Source organism: Candoia aspera, chromosome 8, assembly GCF_035149785.1.
Source record: "Candoia aspera isolate rCanAsp1 chromosome 8, rCanAsp1.hap2, whole genome shotgun sequence".
In the NCBI taxonomy this organism is placed as follows: Eukaryota; Metazoa; Chordata; class Lepidosauria; order Squamata; family Boidae; genus Candoia; species Candoia aspera.
In genome coordinates this window covers 64885057-64897373 of record NC_086160.1, presented here as the reverse complement: position 1 = coordinate 64897373, position 12317 = coordinate 64885057, and the positions used below count along the sequence as shown (strand labels likewise).

Here is a 12317-nt window from a genome sequence, read left to right as displayed (position 1 = left end):
TGCAAGATTTTGAACAGTTCAGCTGGGATGCCGTCGTCTCCTGCTGCCTTGTTATTAGCAATGCTTCTTAAGGCCCATTCAACCTCACTCTTCAGGATGTCTGGCTCTAGCTCACTGACCACACCGTCAAAGCTATCCCCGATGTTGTTATCCTTCCTATACAGGTCTTCTGTATATTCTTGCCACCTTTGCTTGATCTCTTCTTCTTCTGTTAGGTCCTTGCCATCTTTGTTTTTGATCATACCCATTTTTGCCTGGAATTTACCTCCAATGTTTCTAATTTTCTGGAAGAGGTCTCTTGTCGTTCCTATTCTATTGTCTTCTTCCACTTCCATGCATTGCTTGTTTAAAAATAATTCCTTATCTCTTCTGGCTAACCTCTGGAATTTTGCATTTAATTGGGCATATCTCCCCCGATCACTGTTGCCTTTTGCTTTCCTTCTTTCTTGAGTTACTTCTAGTGTCTCAGCAGACAGCCATTTTGCCTTCTTGGTTTTCTCTTTCTTTGGGATGTATTTTGTTGCCGCCTCCTGAACAATGCTGCCAACTTCTGTCCAGAGTTCTTCCGGGACCCTATCTACTAAGTCCAGTCCCTTAAATCGATTCTTCACCTCCGCTGCATATTCCTTAGGAATATTAGTGAGCTCATATCTAGCTGATCTGTGGGTCTTCCCTAATCTCTTTAGTCTGATCCTAGATTGTGCAAGAAGAAGTTCGTGATCTGAACTACAGTCAGCTCCAGGCCTTGTTTTTACCGACTGTACAGATGTCCGCCACCTTTGGCTGCAAAGGATGTAGTCAAACTGATTTCGGTGTTGTCCATCTGGTGAAGTCCATGTATAAAGCCGTCTCTTAGGTTGTTGGAAGAGAGTGTTTGTTATGCACATTGAGTTGTCTTGGCAAAATTCTATCAGCCTATGTCCTGCTTCGTTTTGTTCTCCCAGGCCATACTTACCTGTAATTCCAGGTGTCATTTGACGGCCCACCTTAGCATACCAGTCTCCTGTGATGAAAATAACATCTCTTTTAGGCATGTTGTCCAGTAGGTGCTGCAGATCCTCATAGAACTGCTCTACTTCAGCTTCTTCAGCATTTGTGGTTGGGGCGTATATTTGGATCACTGTGATGTTAGATGGCTTGCCCTGAATTCGAATTGAGATCATTCTATCTTTTTTTGGATTGTATCCAAGCACTGCTTTAGCCACTTTACTATTAATTATGAAGGCTACTCCATTTCTTCTGTGGTCCTCTTGTCCACAGTAGAAGATCTGGTGGTCATTTGATGTGATGTGGCCCATTCCAGTCCATTTCACTTCGCTGACGCCCAAAATGTCTATCTTTAATCTTGACATCTCACCAATAACCACATCCAATTTGCCCTGGCTCATAGATCTTACCTTCCAGGTTCCAATGGTTTGTTGATCCTTAGAACATCGGATTCGCCGTTCACCACCAGCACCGTCGGCCGCTAGCCGTCATTTTGGCTTTAAGCTAGCTGCGTCATCACGTCTGGGGCTAGTTGAGCTCATCCTCTGTTCCTCCCCAGTAGCATTTTGACCATCTTCCGACCTGGGGGTCTCATCTTCCGATGGTATACCGACATATCTCTGGTTGTACTGATCCATTTAGTTTTCACGGCAAGAATACTGGGGTGGGTTGCCATTACCTTCCCCAGGGATCGCATTTAGTCTGACCTCTCTGTCATGACCTTCCCGTCTTGGGTGGCCCTTCACGGTTTAGCTCATGGCATCATTGAGGTGCTCAAGCTCCAGCACCACGACAAGGTAACGATCCTTTGCTGAAGAAGGTTCGGGCTAGATGATCTTTATGTTCTCTTTCAAGTCCACAGTTCTATGATTCTATATCTACAAGTTGGGTTTCCTATTGTACTCTGCTACAGAGCCATTCATTCATTGTCATGGCAATCAGATTTTTTCTCCACTTTCCATTTCAACAACAGGCAGTATGAAGCATCTCTTGAAGACAACCTGTTGAGCCAAGAAGTAATGTTGAAGCGCCAAGAGGAGGAGATGATGCAGCTGCAAGCTAAAATGGCTCTCCAGCAGTCTCAGCTCAGCCTGTATCCTGGAGACATAGTGAGGCCGACCATGCTTGATATGACAAAGGATCCTCTAAGAGAAATTGCTTTGGAAACAGCCATGACACAAAGGAAGCTAAGGGTAATGTTAAGACAGTGATGGGCCAGGGATTGCATCTTTAAAAAGAACAGGGTGCTAAGCAGATTGGAGATGTTCACACCTATTCAACTTAATCCCTCCCTTTCTCCCTCCCTCCCTTCCTTCCTTCCTGTGTAGCAATATTTGATTTTTAGCAGTTGATTGACAAATTTCAGTGGCCCAATTTTGGGCAGTCCCAGAAGCCCCAAACAATGGCTGGAAACCAGATGTGAGTCATCAGTTGCCCACATTTATTTTAAGTTGTTGAGTGCCCACTCTTATTTTAAGTTGTTCATCACTTGGATGAACAAAAGTTAATTCTTCATAAAGGTTGACAGTCATTTCTAATAATACTTGGGTCTGGTGCTAACGTATATATTCTACGTCCATGCTTGGAATAAAATGTGTTCATATGAATGCATAACATTTAGGAGTGTGGTATGTATATGTATATGTATATGTATATGTATCTATGGTTGTTTGTTTGTTTGTTTATTTATTTCATGGTTGATGTCCTGATAGGCCATTACAGCCTTTCTGTCTTAGAAAATGTTATTCCTATGGATATTCTTATTATGTGCCCCCAAAGTAACAGAGATGGTTTAAGCAGGTTCACGGAATCTGTAGTGTCTGGTTTTGACACCAAAATCATGAGAAACAGGGAACCAGTTACTCAATACCGTCTTGGAATGTTTCCAACTGCTGATGCTCTTGACACAAGTTTCTTCCAGTTCACCCATACATAGTTCAGATTGCTCCTGTAACATTGCATGTGTTTTAGACAGACCTTTGTTTTTTCTTAAAAAGTTGATTAATGATCAACTGAATTAGAATATCAATAGTGGGAGGTAAGCATCCCTGAAAGAAATGTGCTCACTGCTACTGCTTTTCCTCCACTGGAGTAATATTGGAATGATGATGAACATGAATTCTCTGGGCAGTGCTTTGCACAAGTAGCCCAGGCAGGTCTCAGAAATTCTTTGATATGTTTATAGTAGCCATATGGATATGCTTCCCCAAAGCTAGAAGGTTTGAAAATCAATTATATCTGAGGGAGTGGCTGTAGCTTTTGGAAAATGGTATATATAAATAAAAATATATACAGATATAAGTAGATCATATTTCCGGCAGAAGTTACAGTTTCATATATGAAATTGTAACTTTACAAACTCAGGACCAGATAAATTTTCCTGGTATATCAGTTCTTGAGAATGCCATTCTGATATCTTTTGCAGGCTTTCATCAAGAAGCAGAAGTTGATTAGTAGGACCTTCAGCAAATTTTGAATGGACTTTGTACTGCTCTGCAGAATAGACCCAATTTTTTCTTTCTCCGCGTTATCTCAATATTTTGAGATAATGCAGAGGAAGAAAAATATGGATCCATCCTTCCATGATAGAAGATGGCTGCTTGAATGACTGTTTGTGCTTCCATATTTCCTCAACCTGTTGCCTTGCATTGGGATTACCATTTCCAGAATTCCAAGTTAAATTCTTGGGATGGGAAGTTCTAGAAGAATAGTAATCCTCCCAACCCATCTGGAAAGCACCAAGTTTTGCAAGGCAGTTGATTACAGAAACACCAATTTCATTAAAGTACAGACTGCTTATCTAATGGAGTCTTAGAAATGAACAGATCTGTTATGTGTACTAAACTTTATTTGGAAGGGCTATTTTCAGTTAACAGTTCCCATCTGTAGTAACTATGAGCATTATTCCTGTCAAGTATTCAGTTGTTTATCCCTTTTTGATTGCATGAATGCTGAATACTAAAATGAGATTTTGTGATTTGCAGAATTTCTTTGGTCCTGAGTTTGTAAAAACTACCATTGAACCTTTTACCTCCTTGGACCTGCCAAAATCAATTCTGGTAAGACCTCTCCTATAAATGTACTGTCAGTAAGTAGCAATATAACTAGCAGTGATCTAATGGTATGGTGGCTTTGTTTCTTGTCCTATAAAATCCTTCTTTTACATCTATCTTCTTAACATGCCTGACTTCTCTTAGTGGATTCATTGCCTTTTTCAATTTTTCTAGGCAATCGTTGGTTTAACTTTCTCTCAATTTTAAGCTCCGTATGCAATTTATCTGATGAGTTGTGACATGATCGTGAGCTTTCAACACCATCTCTAGAGATTGGAAAGAGAGCCTGCTTTGTCTTTCATGTTGTCCAATTCAGATAACACTTATTTTGTTGTGGACTATATGAAACCACCTTATAGAAACGTCAACCATTCATCTTATCAAAACCATTCTGAGCACTTCCAGACTGCAACACTAAAATCCTTTTCTGTAATCCATAAGCCAGCAGAAAATGCGCTAGATGCACTACCGGTTGCTATTTGGCCTCAGGAAGGCAGACAGGCACTCCAGGGCAAGAGAAGTGGGGAGGAGGAAAGAATGGGGTGAAACAGCTCTATCGCTGCCAGTCCTCTGGTCCCATGGATCATTCTGTGGGATTGGAACACTGGTAGCAAAAAACTCCCCACTTCTCCCCACGGTTTATCTTGGGAGGTTGCCACTTATGGAGCGCTTCATCTGTTTTTCTTGCCATTGGAGAAAAGAAAATAGGTGCCACTCCCTTGGCTGCCATCCCCTTGGTAAAGCTGCCCTCTTCTACAGATTAGATGCTCCAGTCCTGATTCCCCAGGGTGGTGCAGATTTTTCAAATGTGTTTGACAGTTTCTTGGAAGAGTGCTGGATGTGTGTTATAAATGTATCTAGCAATCTTCCAGAACACCATTGGGCATATGTTAAAAGGCATCCACTCACCTCCACAGATCAGGCACTACTGTGCATACTTCTCCAGAGCTAGATGAGAAGTTTTACCATGGGGGGGGGGCATCTAAAAGCCACATCCTCCCATCCCAGCACACTTCTCTTGCCACACCTTCAAGTGCTAGCGGCCTTAGGAATCTGATGCCAGGTCTGGCAGTGTTGGCAGAAAAAGTGGGAGCGATGGTCTTTTGGCACAATGGGAGAGCCCTGACTCTCCCACTGCCAAAAGCAGAATGGCCTTGGTAAACAGTGACTCAGGGCCACCCCAAACCTTAGGTCAAAGCAAGCAGACGATCCGTATGGCAAGGTTTGTATTGGCATAAGGTAGAAAACACCACTTTAAAACTAGAACAGAAAAATATGATTGCAGGATTGCAGGTGCTGTTTGGGTTGGGTTGGGAGTGAGTTGAAGTTGTTCGTGTCCACTGCAGATAGTTGGCAAAGCCTCTTCTGCCACAGTTAGCTGGTGAGGCAGAAGAGCCTGTTGTCTGATCTTCATGGCATTAGTGCTGAAGGGTGCCAGGCAGAGAGATTCCTTGAGGGATGGACCTACAGAAATGTCAGTCTCTTTCTATTTCAGCTTCTTTAAGATCCACAAACACTTTCTGCCTCTGTAATTTGCATGCAAATTCTTTCCAAATGTACACATTCTTTGTACAGAAAATATTGCCTAACAGGTACATTTTCATGTAGTTTTCCTCAAGACAAACATTTCTGTGTGCTAAACTCTTTGGCTTCTTCAATCCTGTCTCTGCTTCCGATAGTAAAGTTGCTACTTAACCATACATGGGATTGCATCAAGACCAAAAGCAAGCTGCTTACCGTGACAGATGGTTCTTTGATGCAGTTATTCATCCTTCTCCCCTGCTTTGTGCTCTATTATTAAGGTTACTATTAAAGCTATTAAAAATGAACCAGTTGAGAGACAGGAGCCTGTGTGCCCTTGCACACGTGGGAATAGACTTCTAACTGAGCTGTAGAAATTCATTCTTTCATTCATTCATTCAATTTCTATGGCTGCCCATCTCAAACAAGTGATTCTGGGTGACAAACAATCATAAAATCAATTCAAACCAAATACAAACACAATACAAAAATAAATATATATAGCATCCAAGAAAAATCATGACCGTAGATGTTAATATAACTTGGAAACAGGGCCCTTAACACACGTGGGATCCCTGGCCCAGGCACACAACCAGGTCTTCAAGGCCTTACGAAAGGCCAACAGAGTTGGGGCCATCCTAATCTCTGGAGGGAGAATGTTCCAGGAGGCTGGGGTTGCATGCCTCCTAGTCCACAGTCAAGTGTTTTTAACTGTACACATTTTTGTGATCAGAGAATTCATTGCAAAATTCAGAGAAGTGTGAATTCTGAAATACTGTTGTAGTTCTCATATCAGTTAAGAATGTATGAATAGGGTACATTCACAGTAATATTTGAACCAAACCAGTTTTTGTCTGAGCTTTTCCCAGCCCTTCAGGTTTCTGGTAGTAGGAGATAGTAGAATCTCTCCTCTCCTGTGTTTAGGGATTAAGTTAAATTATCTTTATTTCATTAAACTCATTTGCAGTTTACTTAATTAGGATGAGGTTGCAGGGTTACCACCTTTTGTTTGACTTCTGATTACATTCATAATTGCTTCTTCATCCCAATGTCAGAATTTTCCTCTTCATGTAGACTAATGTTTTCCTTGATATGTTCTTGACAATGCAAGGAGGCTTTTTTTTTTAAGTGGAGGCTCTCACCTTGTGATAGACTATTAGATTATTAGCATACAGTCTTGGGAATGCTATAATACTTTTTTTTTTTAATTGCTGAAGTTTGGTTCTATGCCACCTCAACGTAACTAGCTTGCTTTTTACGTAGTTTTAAGCACATTGAAGTTAATGGAATTTGGAAGTTCATAATGTTTCTATAATGCAGATGATTTATTTAGTTACCCCTTCCCTTTCATTGCTGTCTTTAGCAGTAGCAGCGTAGTGCATTTTTAGAGATGACTTTTCTGACACCACGATAACTGAAATAGATAACAGGTATCATTTAGTTGGACATTTAGTATTTGGCTGACAAGTGCCTTGGTCTTATGCTTCTGTGTATATTTAAAAAAGGAATGTGGCAGGCAAAACTGTGAATAAAGCAATAGAATCCTAGTTAATATGAATATGTCTGTGTGTGTAATTTTATGTTCAAAAAGTAAGATCACTGTTTAAAGTATTTTTGATAAATTGAGACTTCCCTTGGGCTCTGTCGTGTTAAAAAGGTGAGTATTTTTTTTAAAGGACACTTGTAACAATTTATTGGTATGCAATTCTGTGTCATTCTTGATAGTCTTTTATTTTTTGAAAAACAGAACAGGAAAGGGAAGAATGAAGACAATCGTCGGAAAGTCAACATCATGCTTTTAGGTGGGCAAAGACTGGAACTGACTTGTGATACCAAGACCATATGCAAAGATGTATTTGATATGGTAGTTGCCCATATTGGTTTAGTGGAGCATCACTTGTTTGGGTTGGCTTCTTTAAAAGGTAAGGAAAATATTGTATTACCCTGGATATTTTTCAGTTGATGATCAAGTGGTAACTTACATGTATGAATGAGACATTACTGGTCACAGAAATAAATTCCATGTTTTCTTGGGACCACACTATCCTTTATGACAAAAATATGCAAATTCATCTTTCTCTCTAAATTAGTTTCCCATAATAGAGACAACTGGTTTGAATTGAGGCAGTGTTGTAGAGAAAGGGGAAATAATGGTTTGTTTCTTATGCCATTTTCTTGATGAAAAATCCCCTGCTATTTGTCCTCATAGCAAAAACGTATGTGGGCACCAGTTGTACTTACGTTTTGGTTACCATTCAAATAGCGTTTTCAAGAGAATATTAAATTGGGAAAATGAAAGGGGCCTGGAAAAAAATAATATTTTTTTCTTCTTTGCCCCAACCTTATGTCTGGCACAATAACCTGATCCAAACAGGTAGATGTGGTTGCTCTTGAAAAGAGCATTAAATGAATTGGCAGCTTGATAGTTCATGATGGAGGTAATATGGGAGACAACAGGGGGGAAAAGATATATTCCAGGCAAGCCTTCCCCAACCTGGGCACCCTTCAGTATGTGGACTTCAACTCCAAAAATTCCCCAGATAGCAGATCATTGCTGAGGGTTTCAGGAGGTAACCCCCACATTTGGAAGCTACTGTACTAAAGGAAGGCTCCTGTGGACCATCAGGCAGCTATCAGAAAACTTTGTTTTCATCAGCCTGTGGTAAATACGCACATAGGGAATCTGTCCCCACCATGGCCCTCAGAAATTCTTCTGTTATCCACTTTGCTTTGTTTTCTGCACCTAAATCTGCATGTATTAAGAAAAACAGCTGATCGCTCAATCCTATGCATAACTGTTCACAGTTAGATTCCTCTAAGTTTGATGGAGGCTGACTTCCTTCTGTAGAATTGCAACCTAAGGATCACATATTCAGAATACAGTTCATGTTTGTGGATCTATCACCAAAGCAGAGCAGCTGAGCTGTGATGTCTTATGAATGTTCTATGTTTGTTTACCTTTTGATGACAGAAAATGAGTATTTCTTCATCGACCCAGAGCTGAAGCTAACTAAAGTAGCTCCTGATGGCTGGAAAGAAGAACCCAAGAAAAAGAACAAAAACACAGTCAACTTCATCTTGTTCTTCCGGATTAAGTTCTTTGTGGATGATATTGGTCTGATACAGTGAGTATATTTGGGTTGTGTTTTAAATCATTCTTCTGCCATGTGCATGTTGTACTGGGGAAGCCAACATGCTCCCAAGTAGTCTTGCTTTCCAGAAGTCACACACAGTTATGGTACTCCTGTTCCAGTTTTACTACCAGAAGACTACCAAATAAAATTAAAAACCCAGTTCTGATCTGGAGAGTTTAGTCAATCTAATCTGTCTTGGGAGGTGTGATTATGAAACAAAGGTTGTTCCAAGTCTTTCAAAATGGCAACATGGAAGCCTGGAATTGTTGAACTTCCCTTACATTTGTCATGTGCTTTGAGCATCTTGCAGTGCTGTAGAAATACCTGTTACAGGACCTTGATTGATTGATTGATTGATTCAATTTATAACTCAGGTTTCTGCTCAAACAAGCACTACAGTATCTAACAATATGTAAAAACATAGTATAAAAGGTTAAGAACATAAAATGAAAACTAAAATCAATTAACATTTAAAAGCCTAGCAAAAGACCATTCACATCATACATTCAACCCATTCCCCCATGATCCAGTTAACCAAGTCATTCAGAAGGGCCATAGTATAAAAGGGGTCATCACCTCAAGCTAATCTGTGTACAATCATTATTTCCATATCATATGTTCTGTTTATTTCTTCTCACCCTCTTTTGGTTTGCTCCAGGCACACGCTGACGTATCATCAGTATTACTTGCAGTTAAGGAAAGATCTTCTAGAAGAGAAGATACATTGTGATGATGAAACAGCCTTATTGCTGGCCTCCTTGGCCCTCCAGGCAGAATATGGAGATTACCAAGCTGAAGTAAGATTTTTCACTAAGTAAGAAGTAAGATTACCAAGCTGAAGTAAGGTTTGGCAACCTCCTAATTCCTATGCTTGCTGTGTAGTTTAGTGCAGCGGTCCCCAACCTTTTTGGCACCAGGGGCTGGTTTTGTGGAAGACAATTTTTCCACAGACTGTGGGGGGGCGGGATGATTTTCCTTGGATTCACAAGGCACACATCAGGCACTAGGACCAGCATGGAAACTAGAAGGTTCAGGCAAGGAGCTCCAGCCTGGTAACTGTTGGAGGCTTCGGCAGCAGCATGGATGAAGCTTCGCTCACTCACCCCCATGCTTACCTCCTGCTGTGCGGCCTGGTTCCTAACAGGCCACGGACCGGTACCAGTCCGCAGCCCGGGAGTTGGGGACCCCTGGTTTAGTGCATCTCAGTTGGTTTGGCTGCTATATACTGTAAATGTCCAGTATTAGGTTTGGTATATGTGCAGTTGTGAAGCAGAAGAGAAGCATTCAAAGGTTTTCCAAAATTAGTTGGTCTATAGCCATAGAACTGAGATCAGAAACTACAACATCTTCTCCCATTTAGGGTCTTGAAGCCAAAGTAATCCAATTTTGTGGAACAAATGTGATGGTGAAGGGACTGGGAGGTTTCCTGTTTATACCAAAAGAAAAAATTCAGATTCAAATTTAACTAATCATGAGGCAACTATTTCTCAAACTTCTGATCTCAGTCGCTTCTTTCATACTTTGTTCCAGAAGCTGGTAACACAATGCTTAAGGCTTCTGGTCCGTACAAAGTAATAACTATTAAAATCATCATCGTGTCACAGCTGCAAAAGCTCTCATAATGTCGCTGAAATTTCTTAAGATTTGGAGCATCTGGATCAACATTCAGAGTAGGCAATGAAGCTGGGAGTCGAAAATTTATTTTTTACTAGTAGTCAACAAGGTTTTATTTTGTTTTCTTTTGCATGTGATGCCCAGAAATAGACTTGTGCAGAAATTCCACAAATGATCTCTTTCAAATGAATGAAAGATCTAATTCTGAACACACCTGAGGTTGAGACAGAGTATAGTGTGGGCAGTTCTGTGAATAAAAGGAGGCAGAAACAGAGATGCTCATTCAGAGATTCAGCATTCTCCCTTTTTGGAGGGTAGTTATTTTGAATTCATCCACACACTTTGAAAATAAGAGTTTTCAAAGTTATGCTTTGAGTGGTGGCCTATACAGTCAAACATGTGGATTCTGGGCCTGCCCAGAACATGATTCAAGACATTTCTAAAGCTGAGTAAGTTTTGGTCCCACCATCAGGCACATACTCAAGTAGGTATGGCTCCTGCTTTCCTACTTCATTCAAGTATAACCACCACAGTGATATACAAAAGGAAATCAGAGCAAGGATGGGAGTTTCATGACTGCCTTGATGACTACTCAAAGAATCGCAGCTATAGACAAGCATTTTGTCTGTGGCCTCCATTTAGTTATATCTATAGTCTGACTTGCTATCTTGCTGACTAGAGATAAGACAGGTGAAGGAAGTCTCTCCAAAGGACACAAGCATCCTGATTCTGTCATCAGGTTTGTAGTGCTGAATTAATACTCTACAAAAGCAAGTCAGAAAAAAGTTTCTATAAAAGCTCCAGTAGAATACACTGGGGAGAAGGAGTTTTGCCAACTAGTAACAGATGTGGACAGTTGAAGGAAGACATCAGTCATGCTGCTTAAATGTAGAATAAACATCCTCCTTGTACATGAAGCTGGGAGACTTATTTATTTGTTGCAGCATATTAGTATCTATTTATTTATTTATTCAAGTATTCTGTTGCGCAGTTTTAGTATCACTGCAGTCAGGAGCCTGTATAAAAGCTGAGTTCTTGAAAAGCCTGTGCTTGCAATTTTCGGAAAGATGTGATCACCACTTTTTGATGTCTGGATCTTATTTAACATTATACATCATAAAATCATGTAGGACTAATGATTGGGCAGGGAGATTTTGGCAATGGTGTAGATGATTCCAAGGAAGCTGTGTTTCATTTTCTGCATCATCTGTGATTGTGCCACTCAACCACTATCGGAGTGGCATAGCATCCAGTTACAGCTAGCTTGGATCAGCAGGGCCATGGCTTACAGTCTTACTCTGATGCTTCTCTTTGCAGGTACATGGCCTATCCTATTTCAGAACAGAACACTATTTGCCAGCAAGAGTGATAGAAAATCTGGACCTATCTAATGTGAAAGAAGAATTGCCAAAGCTGCATAGCACATATACAGGTGCTTCTGAAAAAGAAGCTGAAATAGAATTTCTCAAGGTTAGAAATTCCTTGTTTTCATAAAAGGTTTTCCTGTTCTAATGAAAGGGGGAAGAAAGCCAAGTGGATCTTACTCCATTCAGAAAAGCTGGGTACCCTCCAAATTTACAGGGCCTAGAACATACATCTGTAACAATTGATGGGGAGATGCTTGTATACAAATAGTTGGTCACCCTCTCCTGCAGTATGCAGTTAACAAGGGGTCTCTCACATATTTGCACACATAGATCTCCCTATAAATATCAAGCACACAAAGCATTGTTTTCCCACAACATGTTTAACTGTGTCAGTGAGATATTACTCTTTTGTGGAATATTAAAAAGGGGTCAGTTGACTGCATCAGTTAATTTACTTTAATTATAAATTAAAGCACAGGATAAACTAACTTTACCTGGATAGTCATGTCACAACAACACTTAAACCCAGTCAATATTTCCATTTTGCCTATTTGGTCCTCTAAGAAAAAGGTGACGGAAAAGAGCAGCTGAAAATGACAAAACTCACTGCCCAAGACTGCCTACATGGAACCCTTTCCCAA

The 12317-nt window shown here is 40.4% G+C and overlaps 1 protein-coding gene across 1 annotated transcript in view; it reads left to right on the top strand.

Annotated features, from left to right (window-relative positions):
* The window catches only part of PTPN13 (protein tyrosine phosphatase non-receptor type 13), a 122355-nt gene that overhangs the window by 55261 nt on the left and 54777 nt on the right, over positions 1 to 12317 (top strand). The window contains exons 9-14 of the mRNA XM_063310718.1: positions 1961 to 2180; positions 3972 to 4046; positions 7309 to 7483; positions 8533 to 8686; positions 9354 to 9492; positions 11627 to 11779. Coding sequence (XP_063166788.1) covers positions 1961 to 2180; positions 3972 to 4046; positions 7309 to 7483; positions 8533 to 8686; positions 9354 to 9492; positions 11627 to 11779 — 916 coding nt within the window. The remainder of the gene's footprint in view (positions 1 to 1960; positions 2181 to 3971; positions 4047 to 7308; positions 7484 to 8532; positions 8687 to 9353; positions 9493 to 11626; positions 11780 to 12317) is intronic.